Raw genomic sequence first — 26,635 nt, forward strand, 5'->3', positions numbered from 1 at the left:
ATCAGGAATCAATAGTCACTAATCACTATTGCATACTCTTCTCATTTGGACATCTCATTTTAGGTGTCTTCATTGTTGCAATAATTCCAAGCAACCTCAGAACTTGTTAATTCTGTACAAGTTCCATTTATTTACATCATCTCTATGTTCCATGCTTAAAAGTAGCAAATCCAAAAATCAGACAGTCTTAAGGTTTTAAAGAAAAACTCTAGGCACATAAAGTTAAAAACTGTAAAAACTGAACTTAAGCTTTGAACACTTAAGTAAAAATATATTGTGAGCTTATAGCCACACAAAGAGTTATGTTTGAATGAAAAAATACAAATGCATTAAAATACAAGAGCTCACTTCCTATAAAGGCAGAAAATTCATCTCTAGAACACTTCAGGGTTCTTAAGAATAAAATCATAAGCAAGAAGCCTTACAACTCTCAGTGAAAGGCATGAAAAAAAATTTAAGCTTCAAAAGTAAAAATATAAAGTAAAAAGATACATGCCCTAGGCATGTAGTTAACACACATAATTTTTTTTCTCACCAAGCCTTCTCCAGTTGGAATAAATGGCTATGTTATTTCTCATGGTAATCTCCTGGCTGTTCCCAGACCATCTGTGTCTTCTGTACACTTGAGAGAGAATGCCTCTCCATTTTATAGGACTGTGAGAGAGCTCTTTATTTATACTCTTATAAAATGTCATTTATCAGAACAAACTTCATCAGTATTTATAGTTTTCAACCAGCCTACTTGTTTAAGGCCAAGAAGCTTCTTATCTCAAGTCTCTCTCCTTCCAGACTGAGTGAAGCTCGGTTCCTGGCATTTCCAAGGCTTTACCTGCCAAGCTCCTTGAGATCCCAGTGTCTGGCCTTTAAGGTTGGAGTAAAATTGCTCCTCCCTTGAGCTAGAATGAAGTAATTCACTGACAGTACAATGCATTTGGGACAACCCAATACATTTACACATTTCATTCATTAATACTACAGAACATTTTATGATTTTATATTTTGCAAAGGGCTTAAATGCCTATCTACTTTATCAATATGTTCTGCAATTTCCCTTCCTTTTATCTTTGAGGCCCTACAAGAGAAATGAGTCCCACAAGAGCTTGATGCAGAGAACTTACATAAGGTGGTATCATTGCTCTGTATTGAGGTATAATTCCAGGCTGTTGCTGACCATTCAGCTTTGGTTGAGGAGGCTGTGCTATCCTTATATCTCTCTTCTCTTGTACCTTCAAACCATCATTTTGTTCTAGTGGTCCAGGCATATTACCATCTTCTTGAGCAAGAGGTTTTGCTTCTTGATCAGTTGGCGAGTTTGGAGAGTTCAAATTTTTGCCTCCACCTTCTCTCCAGCTAGCAACATCTGCATCAGAAAAGGGAGAAATCTTTCTAAAGTATTTTTAGCATTGTCTTGTCTGTGTTGTAATACTGTGAACCTTTTTCTGTATATTCCTTGCCAGCTTCATTCACAGCTGTCAAACCTACAGCTGTCAAACCTATTCAATGCATTCCAATGGGGGGAAAATTCACCAAAAATTAACGAAGTCAGAACAAAGCCAAATTAATTCTGCAAAGGTTTAACAAGGTGCACTAACGATTCCAAGCATTTAAAACAGGTTTCAAACATTTTAAGACACTTTTAAATTAGCGAAAACGGACATCGTTAAGCGAAACAGGGGACCCAAAATGAAATCGCTATGTGAAGCATGGTCCCGAAATCGCTAAGCGAAAATCGCCCATAGAGAACATTGTTAAACGATGTGGAAAATTTCTCAAAAAAATCCATCGCTAAGCAAATACATCGTTAAATGAAGCAATCGCTAAGCGAGGCACCACTGTACTAGAGCCATCCTCTAGTGGCCCCATGATCTGACCATTCCTCTTCTATATTTGAAATACTGGATTCACTAACTTGGGGAAAAAGTCATGACTAAAGGGCTGGAAGTGAGGCATTCTGATTATTCATGTCCTATTCAGGGGTCAGGAAAAATTTCTTGCAGAGTCATCTGACAAGTCAGAGGGTATGGATTTAGGAAGAGCTCTATGCTGGTGGGTGGTGTTATTTATACCACCTCTGTAGGCCACAACACATACAGCTTGGCAAACTGAAAAAGTTCACATTCAAAGTGGAGATGCGGAATGGACATGGGGAAGTCCATTTCAAAGTTTCAGGTTGCTTTCTAAGGGCCTCATTAGCTCAAGTCCAGCTTCCTTAATCCAAAATGGAATAAATTCAACACTTTAAAGCTATTTTAAAAATCCTATCTTTCTAGATGATACTGATGCAGTTAGGAAACAGCATCAAATTCTAGCGTGAAACAGTTCAGAAATATCTCAGTTTTAGTGGGAATAGCAATCTTCCTGGGGTTTCACTCACACTCTAAGAAATCAATAGTTGGAGCTCTGAAGAGGCCAAGGAGAGGATATAAACTGTGTTCTGGGTCAATATAATGTGTGTGGGAAGGTTGGCAAGCTGCCATCACATGGTTGGAGGTTACAGGTACCATGAAAGTTGCCTTCACTAGGATGGAGCTATCATGGTGCATCTAGCCTGATTGTGGGCTAGTGCCTCCTTCAAACTGGTTGGAGCTAATATTGGTACATATGATAATCTGAGTTATGACTAGTTTTGCTTGAGATCTGACAGATCAGTGTGACTACAGTGAAACAGTATCTCACTGGCAACTAAATTTCTGAGATCCTTTTCAATCTCAATTTTTTTCTTCTTCTCTGTAGCTTAAAAATCTTTACTGACTGTTGGGATCAAGAGACAGCAGGAAAAGAGGAACATACAATCAAAAAGGAGGCAGTCGTTTTTTTAAAAAAATCCTTTAAAATATCATTTGTGTTTTTTTTTAAAGCAAAACATACTGAACAAAAGACTTCTTTGTACAGGAAGAATGTTAAAAAAATATGACCCATTAGTATGAGTCACAGAGGCCGCAAAGAAGAAAATAATACTTTCTGTCCATCATCAATTGACAAACTGTCATTACAACTAGTACATGATCTCTAGAGGCCAAAACATATATAGCATGGAAAGCTGAAAAAGTACTAGTTATACCATGGTTTACAGTCTATATCAGTTAAACTGCAGTTAATATTAACCATGAATTGGCAAGGCATCTGAATTACACCAATAAGTTATGGCTTGGATAATGGTTTCTACCGACTTTAAATAAATTCAAAATCCTTTGCCACTACAAAGTTTTAACTGAGCAATCAATTTTAAGTGACTTTGCTTCCTTTTGCTAGCAGAAACATCAAGTTAAGTATGGATAAAAAATTCAAAGGAAATACACCTGTTTTCATCATATCTGATAAAGAGAAGAGGGAATCGGAGCCTTTGCTTTTCAGCCATATTGGTGAAGGCAAGAATGAAAAAAAATATATAATAAAACTCTGGATGACCCTTATACACCAGGATGGGATATCTTGCTCTCCTACAGTCAGGTTTTGTGGCTGAACCCAAACAAATAGATCTACAGTGTAGATATTCTATGCTATTGTGTAGTATGCAATGTCTTCACATACCAGCCACTTGATATGCATAGTTCTTTTCTTCTGAAAGAAAAAAAACCATGCAATTTCCCAGAAAACAATGGTCCTATACAATGGCAAATAGAAGGGGAAGATATGGAGGCAGTGGGAGATTTTACTTTCTTGGGCTCCATGATCACTGCAGATCATGACAGCAACCATGACAGCAGCCACGAAATTAAAAGACGCCTGCTTCTTGGGAGAAAAGCGCTGACAAACCTTGACAGCATCTTCAAAAGCAGAAACATCACCTTGCCAACAAAGGTCCACATGGTCAAAGCTATGGTTTTTTGAGATGTATGGAAGTGAGAGCTGGACCATAAAGAAGGCTGACCACCAAAGAATTGATGCTTTTGAATTGTGGTGCTGGAGAAGACTCTTGAGAGTCCCCCTGGACTGCAAGGAGAACAAACCTATCCATTCTGAAGGAAATCAACCTGAGTGCTCACTGGAAGGACAGATCCTGAAGCTGAGGCTCCAATAATTCGACTATCTCATGAGAAGAGAAGACTCCCTGGAAAAGACCCTGACGTTGGGAAAGTGTGAGGGCAAGAGGAGAAGGGGACGACAGAGGACAAGATGGTTGGACAGTATCATCGGAGCTACCAACATGAATTTGACCCAACTCCGGGAGGCAGTGGAAGACAGGAGGGCCTGGCGTGTTCTGGTCCATGGGGTCACAAAGAGGCGGACACAACTAAACAACAAAATACACACCAATAGTCTCCTGGAGATAATGGAACACTCCATAATTTAAACAATGTATATCTGTTTAACTTGGTGCATAAAAACTTAACCAGGGGGCCGAGTCACACCAGGGAGCAGAACCCAACCCAACACAGCTGAAAATTAGAGGGAACTTTAGTCATGTGACCTTTTAAAGCACAGATCAACATTATGTCAGTCATTCCAATATTTTATATACACCTACTTTGTGGTCGCAAACTGGGCCCAGGACCATAAGGTTCTTCAGTGATATCCTTTTCTTTACTTGTCTTTTCCTGATCTCCAGCTGCCTGCAGACTAGGAAACTCTTGCTGAAAATAGCTATTTATTTGTACTCCAGGACCTGCAACAGTTGTTTAAAACGAAGTTAGTAAATTTGTAGCAAAAAAACATAAATTTCTAATGTAGAAAATGTAAAGTTATTTTCTTCCTTCAAGTAAAACAGTTTTGCTGCAACATACCTAGTTGCTTCTGCTATAACAGACTTAGTCAAGATTATTGCATTATAAGACCTTTCTGACAGAAAAAAGGGTACAGAACTACAATAGCAGGAACCTGAAACTATCACCTTTAGCACAGCTAGTAATTAATCTGGATGTAACCAGTTTTAAGAAGAGGTTACCTGAACGAGACCATAAAAACATTTTTAAAATTATTACTTTCTTTTGATGTATTTTTAGTTGTTAGCTAAAATATTACTGGGTGGATTTTAGGAATCACAGTACTCTTTACCAAACACCATATCAGAAATGCTAGAATTGTGAGAATGGAGGAGTTCCATTCACTGGGAGATATACAAGACTGAAGTCCAAATGGGTTCCAAGTCTTCCTCCTTTTCTGCATGAATACTTTCAGCCGCCATATCCTGTGACAATGTGGGCACCTTCCTATCACAGTGTTTTTACACTGTAAGAACTACACAACGCCAGCATATTAAGAGCTACTATGGGTAGAAAAAGCTTCAAAAATACAGTTCACATTTAAAACCTCTATCATATTTTGATTACTTTTCACATATTATTCAAAAATGGATTCAAGAACCACCATGAGTCATAGTGAGGCAAACTACCTTAACTGCTAGAGGAAGAACAAGAGTAGTGAAAGACTCTTGAAAGCATGTACAAAACACTTCATATATTCTTCAGCAAAACAGCAAAATCAGTGTTATGCCTTAATTATTAACAAGCTCCTGAGGACAGTTTGTATTTAAGTTTAGACAAAATTATTAGACAAACTGAAGTCCTAGTAAAGTAAGAGAGCTAGACTGAATTAAGTCCAGTCTGCAAAACACAGGTTTATAACCAAAATGAAAAGCTATTTTTTATTCCTTAACCTACACTAAACAATTGTCTGCTGCTCAGTATTCCTAAAATTCCTTCATGGAATCTGTATCAGAGTTTTGATAAATTACAGAACCTAATTATCATCCTCATAGAACTGCAGAGCTGCTGAGTCCATCTCCTGTCGAAGAGGCACAGTGGGGAATTGAACTCCCAGGATCATGAGCACTCCCCTTAAATGTGACTTCAAATGATTAGATAATTTTGAAAAGTTTTTTTTTAAATCCTTCAGCTTTCAGTAGGGTGTATTTGACTTAAAAACTGATTTAAATCACAATTTTAATAAAAATTGTTCTCTATTTTAAATCATGATTTAAATCAATTCAATTTTTTTTTAAAAAAATCATTAATTTTCCTCCACCATGGCTCTCAGAAGGTCAACTGATAAACTACAAAATCTTAATTTTATTTGTGCTGTTATTTCATTACAAACCTTTTAGACTTGTAACTGGAAGTCCTTTTAAAATGTTCTATATACATTTCTCTTTAAGATGATTTCCACTCCAGATAGGCTGTTACTACACTTTTCTGTGCCAAGTTTATTATCAAAATGGAAGTACTGTACCATAGTTTTAAGGGAAAAGTCAGGAAAAGTACTTAATCTATCTTTCAAGAACAATTTCTAGAACACCAATAGATCTGGCACCATGAAGAAGAAAGTTAGTATGTATTCTACACAAGATTGAATACCAGACCTGCTGCTAGCCCAACCAAATTGATCCACCACTCCTCCACTTACCATCGCCCTGCCCACCTTGCTTAGTACTGGCCCATGATTTGGTAACAGGAGGTGCTTCTGGGGGAGTAGAAACTACAGGCTTTGGTTGGGTCTGTGGCACTTCTGGTTGTCTGAAAGTGAAAAAATTGTGAAGGTGGATTGAAAATCTTGTTTCTAGCAAAGGAAGTTCACATTCTCAACTAATTTTAAAAAGCATCTACAGTAAGGGCAAGATATGCATAACCAGGGCTTGAAAAATTTTAGAATGTTTCACCAGTCAGTCAAAAATTTCACTAGTCAACATGATCGGACTATAGCCTTGCAAATTATGTTTAAACTTAAATTTAAACTAGGCACTTTTTACATAACAATGCGTACAAACCCAAAATACAGTGAGTCGAGCTGAGATGTCCAGCGCTCCGTCTTGCCTGGTGATCCTTGATCTCTTACAGCCTGTGACGCCGAATACTGTGGACAAAGCGCTTGATCGCTGCCGGGCCACCACCTCCTCCCTTGACCCTTGCCCGGCCTGGCTAATCAAAGCAGCCAGGCCGATAACAACAGAATGGGCCACAGCAATAATTAATGGGTCTTTCCTTGAGGGCAGAGTTCCTTCAAATTTGGCACTTTCCCTGCCTCCCTTCCACTCCATAGGCTGCACATCTGCCTCCGGATGCCTTCCAGGGCTTCTCCGCCGCCATGGGAGGCATCTTGAAGGTCCCCCCACCGCCGATAGTGCTTCGGAGGCACTATCGGCAGTGGGGGGGACCTTCGAGATGGCTCCCATGGCGGCAAAGAAGCCCTGGAAGGCATCCGGAAGTCTCCCACCACTGCCGCTGCTGGGAGCCGCGCCGCGCGGGCGATCCCGGCCATGCTCGGACTCATGGACTTCCCCCGCCGGGGGGAGTCCGAGCATGGCTGGGATTGCCCAGCGCAGCTCAGCTCCCAGCAGCGGTGGCGGGGGACCTCCGGATGCCTTCCCCACCAACGCAGGCTTTCCCGGGCAATAGACCAGGCCTACTGGGGGAAGCCATCCACTGGTAGGCCCGTTCCACTCTGGAAAAGTCTGTGTCGGCAGGGGCGGGGGAGCTCCGAGTGGCCTCTGGCAGCAGCGCTGAAGCCCTTGGAGTCCTGCGATGGCTACAGCAGAGCTCCAAGAGGCCTCTGGCAGCAGCGCCAAAGGCCTCGGAGTCCTCCAGCAGCGGCGATGGTGGTGGCAGGGGACCCTGGAAGGCTTTGAAAAGGTAAGGTTAATTTTTTTTACATTTATTTTAATTTTGTGGGGGGGTGTTTCTTGGGCGGGTTACGAATTAATTGGTTTTCAATGCATTCCTATGGGGAATGCATTTTCAACTTGAGGACTTTTCGACCTACGGACCCCGTTCCAATATGTGCCGCTCAAACTCTCTTCTCACTAGAAGAGGCCTGTTTTTCCTTTTGCAATGGGAAGGGGGAGGGGAGGACTGCAGGATCAGAGAGAGAGAGAGACTTGAGAGTAAGGAGGCAAGGAGGGAGAGAGGGAGGGGGGACGGAGGGAGCTGTGGCTTGTCAAGCAGTGTTTTTTCACTCGTCACAGACAAGTGGATGAGTGGATTTTTCAAGCCCTGTGCATAACATTTCCAGGATATTGGCCTATGTTTATTCTCCATTTTTTATACGTAACAAATACACATCAATAATAATAGTGTATAACAGGAAGCTGCCCATCACCTTCATCATGATCATCTTAGAACTGCAGAGCTGGAAGTGACCATATGGATCATTAAGTCCAGCCCATGCAAAGGAGGCACAGTGGGGAATTAACTTCCAACCTTTGGCTCCATAAAATGACCAAAGCTGACAGTTCAGCACACCGTGTCACCAAACCAATTTCAATGTATAATTAAAAAGAGAGAAAATAGCAGTTGCTTAAGTTATTGTATATTAAAACAAATGGAAGAATGAAATGACCATAAAGAAGGCAAAAAGGTAAGCCTTTTTAGACTGGGAATTCCACTACCATAAGATCTGCTCACTTTGCTTCTTTTTTCTAATAGAGATACATAAAGCAGCACCTCCAAAGATCTCGACGTTTAAATAGGAACACAGAAAAGAAAGCTATATTCCATCCAGCCTTGTGCCAAACTAGTAAGGATTTTAAAGACTAAAGCTAAATAGAAGGTTGCCAGAACAGGAGCAATTGGCTAGGCTCTCTTCATCTCAGTAGTGTTGCAACTGCCATACTAGCTGATGCTGACAAAAGGCATTTCTAAAGCAACTCTCCTATGGCATAAATTAAAAGGGATCATTATCTTGAAATAAAACATACAGTATGGCCTTTAACTTACTTTTCTTCCTCATGTTGTTCTTGTTTAGAAGCCCATCCCGTGCCATCCTTAGGCACAATGTTTATATTAGGATCATTGCCTTTGTTTTCTGCTTTAAGACTGGGAAGGTTAGCAGGAGGGGGCATCCTCCGTGAAACGGCAACTTTCCCAAGACTCTGCAATCCATGGCGTGCTGTAACTATATACAAAGAAAATACAATTTTAGTTGTTACACTTACTACAAGGCAATTTTTTAAAAAAACTTTTTTTAAAAAAGATTTCTGGTTCTGGGGATTAAACTCACTTCAGCTCTACGGACACTAAAAACTTCAACAAAAGGTATTATCCTCCCGCCCATTTGCGAAGAGGCCAATACAGTGGACCCTTGACTTGCACACTGCTCCACTTACAAACGTTTCGACTTACGGACTTCTCCGGCCGCAAAATTTCACTTTGACTCGCAGCCGGAGAATCGACCTACGGATCGAAAAAAAGTGGGAGAGGCGGAGAAAACGGGAAATTTGAACTGCTTTCAGTTAATCGTTGGCCAGCGAAGAGAGTGCTACAGTAGTCTGCTTCCTCACTCGTCTCGGCGGTTAGAGAGTTGTCAGGGGGAGAGCCTTCAGAGATTCTGCCTGGTACTGTACAGTGGTGCCTCACTTAGCGATCGCTCCATTGAGCGACGAAATCGCTTAGCGACGGAGTTTTTGCAATCGCAAAAGCGATTGTTTTGCAATGGTCCCTATGGGATTTTTTCGCTTTGCGATGATCGCGGGGAAGCGATCGTGGCAAAGCGACCCTTTTAACAGCTGATCGGCGGTTTCAAAATGGCCACCGGGAAAATAAAATGGCCGCCCTCTGTGTTTCCTCGCTTTAGAGGCACCAAAAATGGCCACCCCTATGGAGGATCTTCGCTTAAAGGTTAGTTTTTAGCTCATAGGAATGCATTAATCGCGTTTTAATGCATTTCTATGGGCTTTTTAATATCACTTAGCGATGAAATCACTTAGCAACGTTTTTTACGGAATGGATTAAAGTCGCTAAGCGAGGCACCACTGTATTGCCTGGTACTGCCTGGCACAGTGCTGTATACTGTACTATGGACTGTATATTTTGGTTTTTCTTTTAATTTTTGATCTTTGACTGTATTTAAACAAAGAGTCTGCCTGTTCTGGGTGAGTACTGTACATTTACTGGGATTTTTGCAGCTTGGGGGGGGCTTAGGGCTACGTAGGGGTTATGTTTCTGTGCTCTGATGGGTCTTGCAGTGTAGATTTATAATGTGAAAAATAGACTGTAATGTTAAATTAAAATTAAATGTAAAAATTAGAATGTACAGTAATGTTTAAATGTAAAATTTACTGTATTTATTTTTGCATTCTGTGGCTTCTAGGGTTTGTGTATGAGACCTCTCTTTTGTTTTAAAATGTGTGGGTTTCAAATGTACAATACAGAAAATTTTCTGTGAGGGCCTGTGGTTGCTGGCATGGTGTAAAAGGGAGTTTTAAATGCAGTTTAAGAATCCAAAGTCTTTTTTTCTTTAAATCAGAAAATTTTCTATGAGGGCTTGTGGTGGTTGTAGATGCAGGCAGGCAGGCTTTTTAAAATGCAGTTCAGACTCAAGTCTGAAGTTTAAGTTTAAGACTTCACAGTCTTTTTTCTTATTCTTAAAATTAGGGACTGTGTTGATTTGTTGATGCAGGGTTTGTGTACTGTGGTGAGCTGAACTATAGCCATGGCTCCAAAGAAAGAACAGAGCAATCTGGGGGAAAAAAGATCATCTACGTTGAAACCAAAACGGAAATCATCAAAAAGAATGAACAGGGCATGCCTTTGACTGAACTGCCTGCTGAATACCAGACGGCAAAGTCAACCATCGGTACCATACTGAAGAAGAAAGATGTCTTGAAGCACACTGATGTGGCAAAAAGAGTCACAATCATAACAAAGAACAGGCCACCCCTGATGGAAGAAGTGGAAAAACTTTTACTGGTGTGGATCAATAAGAAACAACTGAAAGGGGACACCATCAGTGAAGTCATGATCTGTGAAAAAGCGAAGAAGCTGCACAGTGACTTAATGGAAAGAAACCCCTCCAGAGGTGCAGCGCAAGAAGAATTCAAAGCCAGCAAGGGGTGGTTCCAAAAGTTCCAAAAAAGAAGTGGCATCCACTGCGTTACAAGACATGGGGAGGCTGCAAGTGCTGATCATGATGCTGCAGAAGCCTTCAAGGTGGAGTTTGCTGAATTCCACAAGGAAGAAGACCACCTGGACCAGCAAGTCTTCAACTGTGACGAGACAGGGCTGTTCTGGAAGAAAATGCCCAGGAGAACCTACATCACCCAGGAGGAAGAGAAACTGCCGGGCCACAAACCCATGAAGGACAGACTGACCCTTTTGTTCTGTGCCAATGCCACCGGCAATCTGAAGATCAAGCCTCTGCTGGTCTACCACTCCCAGACTCCTCGCCCATTCCAGTGAGAGAATGTCAACAAGGCCACACTGCCTATCATGTGGAGGGCCAGTGCAAGAGCTTGGATGACAAGGCAGCTATTTCTGGAATGGCCCTATGACGAGTTTGCACCCATTGTCAGAATATATCTTTCAGACCACCAGCTTCCTGAGAGGTGCTTTCTGCTGATGGATAACGCCCCGGCATCCACGCCCCAATCCTTGGTGGATGACATTGATGAGGATTTCATCAGGGTCAAGTTCCTCCCCCTCCCCCCAACTCAACACCTCTTCTGCAGCCCACGGACCAGCAAGTGATCAGGAACTCCAAGAAGCTGTACACAAAGGCACTCTTCACCAGGTGCTTCAATATCATCGAGGAGACATCCCTGACCCTGAAAAAGTTCTGGAAGACACATTTCAATGTCCTCCACAGTGTCAGACTCATCGACAAGGCCTGGCAAGATGTCACAACCAAGACCTTGAACTCAGCCTGGAAGAAACCGTGGCCAGAATGTGTCACAGACAGTAGCACTGAGGGGACTGATTCACCAGTGGTGAGGAACATCATCAACATGGGTGAAGGCATGGGTCTGGAATTCGACGAGGAGGATGTAGAGGAGCTGGTTGAAGAACACAAAGAGGAGCTGATGAGGAAGAACTTGCAGAACTGCAAAGCCAGCAGTAGAAGGCTCTTGTGGAGGAGCATTCCACTGAGGAAGAGGAAGAGGCACCGCTGGTTAGCAACAAGGAGATCAAATCCATCTGCCAGATGTGGACCAAGTGCCAGGACTTATTTGAGAGGCACCACCCAAACAGGACTGTGACAGAAAGAATTTTGGACATGATGAATGACAATGTGGTTAGCCACTTCAGGAAGATTCTTTAGCACAGGACAAAACAGACAACATTGGACAGATTTTTCACCCGGATGGAGCCTGCAGCGAAGAGACAGCGACAGGGATCCCCTGGACAAGATGACCCAGAGGAGGGGACCTCTACCTTGTAGTGATGTCCTCCAGAAGACAATGAAAGTTAAGTCACCTCTCTTTTGTTTTAAAAGGTGTTGGTGGGTGGGTTGGTTTAAAAGTTGCTTTGTTCCTGTTAAAATGTGTTTTGTTTAAAAGTTGCTGGTTTTAAAAATGTTGCTCTTAAAATATGTTTTGTTTAAAATGTGTGTTTTAGTATCCAAACCCTTCCCCCCACACACTGTCTTCTCTCTTTCTGTCTTCTCTCTTTTTGTGCTTCAAAGCACAAACCTTTGTCTGAGGGGTCTGTGTGCCCCAGTGATGACCTTTCTTTCCTCTTTTCCCCATTTTGCCTTCCCTCCCTCCTTTCCTGCCTTTTGGTTTGGCTTGGCTTGGTTGAAAAAGAGCTTTAAAATGGAGTTCAGAATCATGTCTTTGTGATGAGGAATTCTGTGCAGGAAGAATGTTTGCTTCCTGATGGTTGGTGCAAGCAGTTCAGACTCACATCTCTCTTTGTGATGAGGAATTCTGTGCAGGAACAATGCTTTCTGATTGTTGAAGCAGGCAGACTTAAAAATGCAATTCAGACTCATGTCTCTGGGTGCAAACAGGCTTTAAAATGCAGTTCAGACTCATGTCTCCCTTGGCTTGGTTGAAAAAAGATTTTAAACGTGATTTTAAAACTGTTTCCTGCCCATTTTTTTTTTACCTAAGTTCATCTTAGGTCAAAAGATAAAGAAGAAAAATGCTCCCCCTAGTGGTAGAGTACAGATTAGCCAGCTTCCATTAGTTCCTATGGAACAAAAACGTCTGGTTACAGATTACAGGGTTTTCAATGCATTCCTATGGGAAATGGACCCTCGACCTACAGACTTTTCAACCTGCGGCCACCATTCCAATACCGATTAATTCCGTAAGTCGAGGGTCCACTGTAGTTAAAAACTATTTCCTTATAAGAGATTATTGCCTTTGGTAGTATACATTAATTTGTTTCAGTACAGATTTGCCTCTTCTGACAGACAAGAGAGTAAACAAATACAAATTTTCTAGTTAAATCTAACATTAGTAATAAGATTCCTAAAGAGCAAATGGTGTAATTGCTTCCTGACTTTTTTCTAAATACTAAAGTACAAATGGTATAAAATGCAATCCTGTATTAGTAAAAACAACTATATTTTTCTTTTTTAAAAAGTACTGGGTCAGTATTTCTCCTTTCCTATTCTTTTTTACTCTCAAAGCAACAAATGATTGCAACTTTCCTATACTAAAAGGTTCATCCACATACCACACTGAAACAGTAAACAAAAGCAACACCAAAAAAACATCCAAAACATCCAAAGCAGTAAAGTACAACAATCCATTAAAAAAAACAACCTCAGCCAATCACTAAGGAGAGAAAGCCTGCCTGAAGAGAAAGGTATTTGCCTGCTTGCAGAAGGACAGCAACGATGGGGCCTGATTGACCTCCTGTAGGAGGCAGTTCCAAAGTCCGGGAGGAATAACAGAGAAGGTCCTCTCCCATGTTCCTACTAAGTGCACCTGTGAAGGTGGTAGGATCAAGATAAAGGCCTCTCTTGATGATCTCCACAACTGAGCTGGCTCATAAAGGGAGAGGCAGTCCTTAAGGTAACTTGGAACTAAGCTGTTTAGGGCTTTCTAGGTTAGAACCAGCACTCTGAATTATGCCTGGAAAGATTGATAGCTAGTGGAGCTGCTGTAATGAGGGAAAGGGAGGTTGTGTATCCCCTGTGATAACCCCTCAGTCAGTGATCTGGCTGACACATTTTGGATCTGTTGCAGTTTCCTGACACTTTCCAAAGGTAGCCCCACATAGTTCAACCAAGATGTAACTAAGGTGTCTGTCACTGTGGCCAAATCAGACTTCTCCAGAAATGGGTGCAGCTGGTGCATTAGTTTTAATTGTGCAAATGCACTTCTGGCCACTAGCAAAACCTGGGCATCCAGGTTCCGAGAAGAATCAGCAAGCTGCGCACCTGTGTTTCAGAGGTAGTATAACCCCATTCAGAACAGATTGCATCCCTGCTCCTTGATCTGCCTTTCAAATGACCAAGAGCACCTTCATCGTGTCTGGATTAAGTCTCAGTTTACTCACCCTCATCCAGTCCATTACTGACACTACATATTGATCTAGCGCCAAAACAGCTTCCTCAGATTTAGATGGCGAGGGTAGAGTTGGTGCCATCCGCATACTGGTGACACAAAACCCCATAATTCCAGATAACCTCTCCAGGCAGTGAAACACTTTATTCAAACATGTTTATATTGTCCTAATTTGCACAAAGAGCTCATAATAATTTACATACCTGTAGTCTTCTGTGTTTCCAAAGTCTTTCCTTTGTAAGTGTTAAATAAACTAAATGTTGCATACTTGGTTTTTCCATCCTTTGCTTTTGTGCTCTGGCCTGACTTTTCCGACATTTCAGTTCATTGAGTCCGGAATCTCCTTGCACACCCAAACAAAATTAAAGCAAAGAAGACAATTATTAGAGCCCCCCACAAAAAGCCCTTTGACAGAATCTTGAGATACACTTTGAGAGGTATAGACTGCTGTAAGGAAATGTAAAAACAGCATGTGGAAACCTTGCCGTAGTTTCAGGTACACTGTGATATATTACATGACCATATAAATATGGCTCTGGCAGTGCACCACTAGTATACTGAGCTCCTCCCCACCAGGGCACTCAAAGGCATTTTAACATTTTTAAAAATTGAAATACATTTCTTTTCAGCAACATGGATTACTTCAACGTGAATCATGGGCCTCCAGCTGCTGCCACAGCAATGCATTCCTATGCATATTTATTTGAAATAAATTTCTTTGCTTCTAAGCAGAAATATAAATGTCTGGAAATTATGAAGCCATGGATGGGAAGTAATTCCAGTGGTAACACCTCAAAATTTCTGGAGAATTCAGCTAATATCTTCATGGATAAAATTATAGTTTAGAAACACAACAATTGCAAACTGGCTCTAATTGAAACTGCTTTGAACATTTTTAATTTGTTATGAATGTAGTAACAAGCTTCTGAACTCATAAGAATTTAAGCATTTTATAGAAATATAAATGAACCTGCTTGGTATTCTGAACTTTGTTTTGTCTACACTGTGAAAAACACAGAAAGCACTAACCTCCAGGGTGGAAAATGTGGTAAAAAAGGAGAACCTCACACTGGCTGAAATCCTATCTGATCTTCACAATTCTACTCCTAAATAGGTACACACAGGATTACAACCTAAGACACGCTCAAGTGAAAACATACTGGGAAAGCAACAAACGCCAGAACTGAATTCACAATATCATGCTTCCCCTTGCTATGTGTTTTACCTTCAAAATTATTATAAACTCAAATTATTCTATATTAGGTGACAAAGACTGTTCTTTGTTTTTAAAAAAAATAGTATCAGAAGTAACTGGGCTGACAATTGAGTCATTCCAAACTTCACAGATATGGCTGGAATAAAGACTGTAGGGTGGAAACCCCAGTACTTTTTTTTTTTTTTGGTTATAAATTGTTTCAAAAAATTAAAATGAGTCAATCTAATACAAGCCTAAAGAGATAATCTGCGTAGATACTATACTACTATATGACAGCTAAAGCTCTACATGAGATTTACAAATCCCTAAGAACCCTATTTTTATCATTTTCAAGATTGAGTTTCAGACATATAAAACTAGCAGAGCAATCTGGGAGATAGGGGAGGGAAGGAGAATCTACAGTGAAGGAACAAGAATTTCCTAATCACTGTTGCTCTACACAAGACAGAAGGGCCAGCACTTACCTCTCCCCCTCCCAAACCAAACAGAGCTGGTTTTGTTTGTTTCCTAAAAGGAAACTAACTACACTGTGTTCAGTTGTTAAAGTTTTCAGGGAAATGAAGGGCCTAGGATCCTTTGGTTCCTCCTGCCCAATGCAGATGTGACACCAGCAGAGCTCGGAACCACAGAAGCTACCATAAGTGGAATACAGTGGGGCCCTGAGTTACAACCATAATCCCTTCCAGAAGATGGACGCAAGTCGAAATGGTCGTAAGTCGAAGCACCATTTCCCATTGAAACGCAATTAATATGTTCCAGCCGGGGGAAAAAATCACCCACCCCCCCAAAAAATCAATGCAAGACTCATTGGAAACACGATTAATCCCGTCCGGCCGAATAATGCAAGGGAAGTGTAGGCTGCTATGCTAGGGCTGCTAATGAAATACTATCCAATACAAATACACTGGTGCACCTAGAGCAGTGGTTCTTAACCTTTTTGAAAGAAACGCCCCCTTGAGCCATTGAGGAAGTTATCATCGCCCCCCTCCTCGCAGTGATGATATCTTATTTATTTATTTATTTATTTATTTATTTATTTATTTATTTATTTCTTTATTTATTTATTTATGACACTCAAATCCAATGACCCCTGAAAACAAAATTCAATTCCAAGAAAATGAAATGCCCCCAAAAAGTAACATTTAATGATTTAGTTGCAAGCGAATTTTAAGACTCAAAAAGAAATATAAAAAGGGCATAAAAACAAACCGCAATGCAGGAACTAAAAATTTCAAGACGAAAATTCTGAAACTAAATTAAGATTGGAGGAAAATATATATTCATGCACATTGTAAAAAGGCTGCAGCCATCTTCACAGGTTTGGCTTGCTCCAGCGCCCCCCTACCGCCCCCTTCTGCTCCAGCGCCCCCACGCCGCCCCTTTTCGTTCTACCGCCCCCCTGAAAAATGAAATCGCCCCCTGGGGGGCATTATCGCCCACGTTAAGAACCACTGACCTAGAGCACCACCCTCTTCCTGCTCGCCTAGCCACTCCAGGCATGGGGAAGGGAGGACAAGTCTCCCTGCATGGCTGCCAAGTGGGAAGAGAACGGAGTTCTGAGCCTGCTTGGAAGGATGAGTAGGGCCACCATCACACCTGTGAGTGGACAGTCTGGCCCCCGGGGGCCGGACCCTCATTAAGTCCAGCTGTGTGGGGATATTCGTATTCATATACAAATACCCCCACCTCTTCCTGCAACCTCCAGTTCCAAATCTACCCAACTTTTAGCATTATAACTGGCTTTCTTTACTTGTAACTATTTTTTGTGTTCCCTTCTAATAAGCACAAATATATCAGCTCAGTTGTCTCAGGAATTATGAACTTTTCTCATTTGTTTCCTCAAATGCTTCTTCAGTCTGCAGCATTCAGCACTGAACCAGTTTTTTTTCTTTCTTTTAATTCCTAAGCAATTAGAAGGGAATAAAAAAATAGTTACAGCTAAAGAAAGCCAGTTATAATGCTAAAGGTTGGGTAGATTTGGAACTGGAGGTTGCAGGAAGAGGTAGGAATATTTGCTGTAATCTGAGATAGCAAGGTGGATAAAAATTAATGATTTTTAAAAAAAAATGATTTAAATCACAATTTAATTTTTTAATGGATACTTTTTGGACTTAAATTATCAAAAATACAGTGGTGCCCCGCATGACGATGATAATCCGTCCCATTGAAATCGCTGTTTAGCGAAATCATCATTATGCAAAAAGCATTTCCCCAATGGGGAAAATACATTGTCGTCCTGCAAAGATGGCCCATAGGGAAGCCATTTTGCGAGTGCTGATCAGCTGTTAAAATGGCTGTCCTGCGAAGCATGGGTCCCGAAAACACAGGGAAGCCATTTTGTGAAGCCGCCGATCAGCTGTAAAAATCATTGTCATGTAAAAATCATGTAAAAAACACGGACCAAATCATCGTCCAGCGAAAATCCCTCATTGGAATCACTGTTTTGCAAATCGCTATAGCGATTGCAAAAACCTCACGAGGTCGTCATCTAGTGAGGTACCACTGTATCTGATTTTTTAAAACTTAAATCATGATTTAAATCAAATCCACCCTGCAAGATAGTAGTAGAGGTTTAACATTGGAACAAACAGCCTGATAGGCACCCAAGACAAGATTAATGTTTTTCTCAGGAGTCCACAATGCTTCCTAAGGCAGAGCCTATATCTTAATTTCAAAAAGAAACTTAGATTCATCATAGCTATCTGCCATGTTAAATCTTTTTTCCTGCACTACATCTCGATGTTGTACCACATGTTTGTCTTTCTGTCTTGCTTTTCTTAAATCAGATTCAAGAGCTAGTTGTATGGATATAGGTTGATGATCATCATTATCTTCTGTAATGCTTGCTAAGACACCATAAAAAAGATGGCTTTTATGACACGAGACACAAATGTAGTCAATAATACTACTGATATTACAGGCAAAATATGCACAAGGCTAAATAATCTGGGGTCACTAGGGTCAAGAATCCATGATTCAAATATAAACAACACCAGTATTTTTGCCCAACTTTGTTCTTTTTTATCATTAGGGAACTTCTCTTCAAGTTCATTCTGAAGTCCCCTCCCCACAACTTACAAACTTTGTGGAAGATGATCAAATGCATGCATTAAGATCACCCATCATAATAATTAAAGCATTTGGGAATCCTATATGTAAATCTTCCACCAATTGTTACAAATGTGACCTGACATCAGCAGAGTAATACCACGAATTTTGGGGAGGAATCTAAATATTAACCAAAATTTGAAGTGAATTTAGGATATGAAATTTAAGTACTAAATGATTTTGATGAGTGTTAAGATTCATCACAAACTGTCCCTCTCATCTTGTATCTTCTTTAACTTAAGTTAGTAAATCCCCTATTGCTCTTCCTTCATCTCTACCTTATTGCGCTTGTCTTGAAAACGGCCCTACATAAGAATGATTCGAGTTAAGAATGGCTCCGTTCGCAAAAAGTTGCTTCGACTTGAGAATGGAGCCTTGACTTAAGAACCAAAAAAAGAAAAAAAACCACCTTTCCTGCCCTTTTTTTTTTTTTTACCTAAGTTCACCTTAGGTCAAAAGAAGAAAAATGTTTTTTAAAATCACCCCCTAGTGGTAGATACGGATTAACCGGCTTTGCATTAGTTCCTATGAGAACTAAGGCTTTGACTTAAGAACGTTTCGACATAAGAACACAGTCCCAATACGGATTAAGTTCTTAAGTCGAGGTACCACTGTAACTGTTTGGTGATAAACTTGTATTCTCACCATATTCAGAATGATATATGGATAGAAAGACTAGCAACCAACGTTCCCTCTAAGCTGCGCACGTACAGAGCTTCACCAGGGTTGCACACTGGCAGTCAGCTTGTTTACTTCTGGTTTCAAAGAAAGCCAACATCCCTGCGTGCACATGAGGCAACACTCCCATACAACAGGACCAAAAATTAGAGAGCGCGTCACTGGTAACTGATACCCAATCTGTGCCCAGTGAACTGTGTCCTCTAACTTTCAGCTCCAGTGGGTGGGGTTCCACCTCACAAACATTAGACCTCAGTAGATGAATAATATCAGTTTGGAAAAAGTTTTGATTACACAGCACTGAAACACTTTCCAAATGCCACCCAGTTTTTAATTATGTAATAATTTTTTATTGTTTGCTTAGATGGTACAATATATTCTCTTTCAATCTGATTCAGACCCATAAGAGATGCTAAAGGACTTACCACCTGTGTAAGGATCTCTCCTCTCTCGTTTTTTTTTTAAACTCCAGTTAACGAGGGAAAGAAGGTTGGAGAGACTGGAGGCCTCATCAAGCTTGTTTAAATGTATGTAGAAAATGGAGGGAGGGAGGGAAGGTGTGTGTATGAGAGAGAGAGACTGACTCAAAACTATAAAAAAAAGAACAGGCAAGCAAAACAGAAGGCTTGAATTAAGGCAGGAAAAAAGAGTGGCTTTTTAAGATGCTGTCTAGATTTGTCATCAATTTCCTCCCAAGAAGCAGGCGTCTTTGAATTTCGTGGCTGCTGTCACCATCTGCAGTGATCTTTGAACCCAAGGAAGTAAAATCTGACACTGCCTCCATATCTTCCCCTTCTATTTCCCAGGAGGTGATGGGGCCAGTGGCCGTGATCTTAGGGTTTTTTTTATGTTGAGCTTCAGACCATTTTTTGCACTCTTCTCTTTCACCCTCATTAAGAGGTTCGTTAATTCCTCCTCAATTTCTGCCATATTTTTGCATAGTCAATAAAGGAGTAGTAGATGTTTTTCTGGAACTTTCTGGCTTTCTCCATAATACAGCGCATGTTAGCAATTTGGTTTCTAGTTCCTCTGCCCCTTCAAAATCCAGCTTGCACTTCTGGGAGTTCTCAGTCCACATACTGAAGGCTGCATTGGAGGATTTTGAGCATAACCTTGCTAGCATGTGAAATGAGTGCAATTGTACAGTAGCTGGAGCCTTCTTTGGCACTTCCCTTCTTTGGGATTGTGATGCAGACTGATCTTTTCCAATCCTCTGGCCACTGTTGAGTTTTCCACTGATGATGATAAATAAATAGCGCACTGGTCCTTTGATATTGGGCTGTTGCACCAGGGTGGGTGACATGACCTTTAGCCTGGTTTGTTCCTTTTTGCACACCACACACAGAATGATTAAAGTGGTAGGAAAAGGCCACCCCCCGCGTTGGCTGTCTCTATCAAGCATGTCACTCTGGCAGCCATTGATGATGATTAAATCCTCTGCAAGCTAGCAAAAATTTAATGCAACTTGCTAGGCATGTTGGACACCTTACTACTTCCTGTACCACCCCATGGCTGGAGTGCAATGTGTTCCAGTAAAAATAGTGCACATCTTTATTAAATTTGGTGCATTTTGCTAGTTTGGTACATAGCCTGGCAGCCATCGATACTGATGATATATCCTGCTAGTTCGGTACACAGCCTGCATAGATTCAATAATATTTTGAATTCATATAATGTATGATTTCCTTCCTTTCAAATCAAGGGGGTAATGTCGGCGTATATAAATTTTTTGTGGGGTAAAAGGTAAAAAAGTTCCCTGACCCCTGTTCTAAAATCAAGAAATCAGTCCGGGCCCAATAAAGCAAGAAAGCTTGTTTTTCTTTTCCATATTATGAACAAACAAGAGGATGAAGATGAAAATAAGCAAGCTGCAGAAGACAGTGTTTTAAGTTTTTCATGTGGACCCAGTTGATGTTTAAGTTTTTTTGCTTTAAAAAAATATTTTGTTTAACTAATTGTTAATAAACATTGATGTTTAAGCAAATGCAAGAATATGTATGCTATATCATGTTATTGTTTTAATTAAAATTATTTAAGTAGTTCTCCAAATATGAGTGATTAACCTATTAAATTAAAAGCAGTTCTGAAGCAGCTGTTTTACTAATCTGACAGGTTATTATTCTAAATATGAAATCTTCATCTGGTTGCAAATATTAAATATCATATTATCAGCAAGATAACCAGTCTTTACATTTAAAAATCATGATTTAAATAGAGTATTACTGACTAGTGATTTAAATTATAATTTAAATCAATTTCACACTGTGATCTCCCCTAATGAATCGTATGGTTCTCAGACAATGTTATTAACACTGAGAGCAAGTTTTTAATGAGGGCTAACTCTCTGTATATCATGAAAACCTACTGTTCAATTAAATCATCCATTTCCTCTGCTTGAGTACAGTAGGCTGATATTTTGGCACTGACACATTAGAAATACAGTGGTGCCTCGCATAGCGAGGTTAATCTGTTCCGGATTAACCCTCGCTATGTGAAAACATCGCTGTACGGAACGGGGACGCCCATTGGAACGCATTAAACATCGTTTAATAAGTTCCAAATGGGCAAAAAACTCACCATTCAGCGATGTTTCCAGGGTTCGGCAGCCATTTTCGCGCCCTCGGTAAGCGAGGGCAGGGCGTGAAAACGCTGCGCGCGACCATTTTGGAGCTTCCGGCGGCCATTTTGGAGCTGCCAAACAGCTGATCTGCAGGCATCGCTTTGCGAAGATCGGTAAGCGAAACGCTTACCGATCATTGCAAAGCGAATTTTGCCCATAGGGGCCATCGGTATGCAATCGCATTTGCGATCGCAAATACCTCATCACTATGCGATTTCGTCGTTCTATGGTCCGCTCGTTAAGTGAGGCACCACTGTACAGCGATGCCTCGCAAGACAAAAATAATTCGTTCCGTGAATCATTTTGTCTTGCGAAAATTTCGTCTTGTGAATTTTGCCATAGGAATGCATTGAAAAAAATAAATCTTGTGAAACACTGCCATAGAAAAATTCATCGCGCGAGTCACAAAAAAACAAACAAAGCGCAAAATGCTTTTGTCTTGCGATTTTTTTGTCACATGAGGCATTTGTCTTCCGTGGCACACTGTATTACTACAGTGGTGCCTCACATTATGAGCGCTCCGTCTGATGACAAAATCGCATCACGACAAAGGTTTTGTGATCGCTAACGATGTTCCCTATGGGGGAATTTCGCTTTGCGATGATCGGTCCCGTTTCGCTAACCAATTATCGCAAAGCGATGATTTTCAGCCAGCTGATCGGCGGTTTCAAAACGGCCGCCAGGTGAAAAACACGGCCGCCCGCTGTTTTCTGGCACGGATTCCTCGCTGCATGGGCAGCGAAAATGGCCGCAATATGGAGAATCTTCGCTGTACGGTGAGATTTAAGCCCCTAGGAACACATTAATTGGGTTTTAATGCGTTTCTATGGGCTTTTTAAAATCGCATGATGTTTTCATTCGACAGCGATTTTTTCGGAACGAATTAACATCATGTGAGGCACCACTGTACAATGTTTCTGCATAAGCTCTTCTATCAATCCTACGTAATTTGATGACTGAGCTTTGTCTATCTGTTGCAGTTCCTTTACAGATTAGATGTATTCTGCAAAAGCCACCTCGAAGCCAGGTACACTGAAAACTGTGATAACTTGAGCTCTTTTATATTCTCTATTAATGTTAACTGACCAGTCCAGCCCAGAAGGCATAGTAAATACTAACCCATCCTGTTCTAAGTTAAGCAAGATCACTCAAATTCTCCTCTTCCTGCCTCTCCTGCTTAAAATACTGAGTAATTTAAATACAGGAGTAGGTGATATCTTTAATCAAACTTTTAAGAATAAAAAACAAAAACCAAATAGCAAGCTTTCAATGATAAATCATCTTCTTCAAGGTTGTGTATCAACTTCTTGTGGGCAATTCTAAACTTATATGCTGTTTTTAATGTCCCAAAATTGCCAGCTGAAGAACTTGAAGCCAATATGTACGCAGTAGCTATTTCCATCTAAGAACCTTGCCTGCCATCTACACTATCAGCCATGTGAATTTGGGACATTAACAACAGGATATAAATTTGGAGCTGCTCACAAGACCTCAATACACAGCCTTGAAGAAGATTTATCATTGAAAGCTAGCTATTTGTTTTTTGTTTATTTTATATTCTTAATGGTCAATTAAAGTAATCCTGCATTTGTACTGTTTCCACGACCATGCAGCCTTCTCCTGATTTTTCCTGAGTAATTTACATTTGCTTCTTCCATGCCTCAAGGAGGTCGCTGTATAGATTAGGAGTAACCACCACATCTTTATATGTTTTCCTGGTGAACACCATGACTCCTGAATTAAGATCAACTCATTTGTTTTATCTTGGTCTACTTCACAATTCAACTCCTTAAAATAAAATTTCAAAGAATGAAAACTTTAAAGATATCTGAAAAGTAAAACTAGATCACTGGACATCAGTTCATTTGATTAAGTGTCCACAGACTCCATGCAGAAAAGTATAAGCAAAACAGCAAGGCAGCAGAAAAACAAATGGTAGGCTGATAATACTATTAGGATAATACTCAGGAGGAAACCCAGTGGTCACTGTTTCTTCGATGGCCTGCTTTCTCCCTGAAGCTGGACTTAAATGAAGTTTTTGACAGCTGAACTTCTTTTAAGTTGGTTTGTTTTGGTTAGTTTGGTGATTCTCACAAACAGACCGACAGCAGATGGCAACCTTTAGTATTCTAACAAATACAGTATTAAAGGTATTGCTTGAAGATCTTTTGGCTACTTTAATAAATAGACTTCATCCAAATTAAAACATGACAAAATGACCAAGCAGTCAGACAAATTTTACCGTATACAATAAAGATCTGTGAAGACTGAAATCTTTCCTGCAATTCACTGTACACTTTTTTCCATAAAGGAGACTTAAATTATGACAATGCATTTACCACAATCAGAAATGTATGATTCTGAACATCTTTTTCTGCTTACCTATCAGTGTCCTTCAAAAATTCATTAGCTCACAAACTAACTTTAAAGCTACAGCATAAGCTTACTTGTAATTGGTTTACAATCTGAATTGTTAACAGCAGCACCAAGTAAATATATAGACAACAAATAAATAAAAATGAAAAACTCCTTGATCTATAGTGACTTGCAAACTGCCAGACCTTGAATGCAAGCAGAGAAGCATCAGGACTACTCATAGTATTGCTAGTCAGATGTGAAACTGATCAGTCAAAAGGCAAGGCTATGAATACATATACAGTACAGAATTTTGCCTGTTGTTTCCCCATCTCTCCACATCTCTGTTCCCAGAGTTCATGAATGTTTGTAGGGATGGGGTGGATCTTCAAATGTTAAGAACTGGCACATGAAAATCCATTTCTTTCAGTGACATATACAGTGGTGCCTCGCTTAGCGACGTTAATCCATTCCGGAAAAAATGTTGCTAAGCGAAAACATCACTAAGCGAAATTTAAAAGCCCATAGAAACTCATTAAAACGCGATTAATGCGTTCCTATGGGCTTAAAACCTCCTCCATAGCACCGCCATTTTCGCTGCCTCTTAAGCGAGGAAAAACAACACTGGCCAAAAGTGTGCTGTTTAGCATAGTAAATTGCACTACAATAGATCCATTAAATAAACTGGGATTTAGTGAATTAACTCTTATGTAAATTCATTGATTCAAATAGGTTTATTCCAGTTGTGAACAGGTCAATGTGAATCAATGGAACTTGCAGAACAGTTGACTCACCAAGGAAGTCACAAGTAGAGCAGGCCCATTTGAATCAAGGTAACTTAGAGAAAAACTGACTCACAAAATTTCTACTGATTCAGCAAACCTACTTTAATGTTATTTAACCCATTAAGCAAAAAAATTTTGGCCACTATTTTGTAATACAATAAAATTTCCAAATCAGTAATAATTTTATACAACAATACTCCTTTAAAACATTCAATAAATGTTACATTAAGTATATGAGAAAGATTGAGGGAACTACTGTACTTATTTAGAATCATTTAACAGATTTATAGGTAAAGGTAAAGGTTCCCCTTGACAATTTTTGTCCAGTCGTGTTCGACTCTAGGGGGCGGTGCTCATCACCGTTTCCAAGCCATAGAGCCAACGTTTGTCCGAAGACAATCTTCCGTGGTCACATGGTCAGTGCGACTTAGACACGGAACGCTGTTACCTTCCCACCGAGGTGGTCCCTATTTATCTACTTGCATTTGCATGCTTTCGGACCGCTAGGTTGGCGGGAGCTGGGACAAGCGATGGGCACTCACTCCGTCGCATGGATTCGATCTTATGACTGCTTGGTCTTCTGACCCTGCAGCACAGGCTTCGGCGGTTTAGCCATTGTGTTCAGCAGCGGTCCCCAAACTTTTTAGCCCCACGGATCGGATGTGGAAGGCGGGGCACCCCCCTGCGCTCGTGTGCATGTGCGAAGGCACATGCGTGTGCTTCTGTGCATGCACAAAGGGCAGCACAGTGCTCATGCGGGGGCACACACTTGTGCACATGCGCAAAGGGCAGCGCAGCACCAACACACACACACACATAGGCCTAAAGAGGCTGGGGGGAAGTGCATGCGGGGGTGGGGGAAGGTCTCTCTCCGTGATCCGGTCCAGCTCAGGCCACAGACCAGCACTGGGCCGTAGATTGGGGCTTGGGGACCTCTGGTGTACAGTCTTCAAATACAAAGCAAATGAGTATAAGAAAAACTATTTTCCAGTCCTCTATGAAACTACTGTCCATTTAATCTGCACTATTGTAGTACAAGGTCCAGCACTAGTCTCTTTAAAAATCTAACATTTCCTTCATATACACAGAATACATACCACACCTGATCACTAGCAGCAGTACAAAAAAGAATACTGCAGGCAGCATATAGCAAAAATAATTACTGTACTATCTGTGATTAGGTACTATAGTTTGCTGACTCTGAGGAGATAGCTTTGCAAATAAGTCTATATAAAGCAGCAGTCCATAAGCATTGGTGAACTTGCTGCCACAAAAATTATTATATTTGTCCAATGACTATCGCAAAGAAGAAGAAAAAATGCACACACATAACTAGCCCCTCTGTTTTACAGAAGTACTCATAGCTGGTCTCCTGGATGAAACTACATTTGCCTTGTACTGTATTTATATTCTCTTGTTCTATTTATTTTATTTATTTATTTTATTTCTATCCCGCCTATCTGGTCATACTAGACCACTCTAGGCAGCTAGTTCTAGTTCAATGGGCACAATTATTTGGAAGTCCAGCAGCATCTCAAAAGCAAGGCTTTTTTAAATATGTGGAATTTTATATGTACACTACCTAGCATGAAAACCGCACCCCATCTGCAATGATGCCTTCAACCAGCTTGGTCTGTAAAAAAGCCCATCAAGTTCTATTACCCAATACATATACATTCTCATTCACTGGAATACAGTTGTGAAAA

General features: G+C 40.6%; 1 protein-coding gene across 22 annotated transcripts in view; it reads right to left on the reverse strand.

The window, feature by feature from the left end:
- Positions 1-26,635, reverse strand: part of PRRC2C (proline rich coiled-coil 2C) — a 126,100-nt gene that overhangs the window by 85,874 nt on the left and 13,591 nt on the right. For 19 of the 22 annotated variants that reach the window (XM_020798528.3, XM_078392431.1, XM_078392425.1 and 16 more), the window contains 5 exons: positions 14,371-14,510; positions 8,649-8,826; positions 6,343-6,452; positions 4,469-4,606; positions 1,119-1,360 (listed from right to left, as the gene is read on the reverse strand). In XM_020798528.3, the coding sequence (XP_020654187.3) occupies positions 1,119-1,360; positions 4,469-4,606; positions 6,343-6,452; positions 8,649-8,826; positions 14,371-14,485 (783 nt within the window). In that variant the 5' untranslated portion in view covers positions 14,486-14,510. The remainder of the gene's footprint in view (positions 1-1,118; positions 1,361-4,468; positions 4,607-6,342; positions 6,453-8,648; positions 8,827-14,370; positions 14,511-26,635) is intronic. The other 3 variants (XM_020798526.3, XM_078392422.1, XM_020798527.3) reach the window with 1 other exon arrangement.

The sequence above is a fragment of the Pogona vitticeps genome, chromosome 4 (genome assembly GCF_051106095.1).
Source record: "Pogona vitticeps strain Pit_001003342236 chromosome 4, PviZW2.1, whole genome shotgun sequence".
NCBI classification, from domain to species: domain Eukaryota; kingdom Metazoa; phylum Chordata; class Lepidosauria; order Squamata; family Agamidae; genus Pogona; species Pogona vitticeps.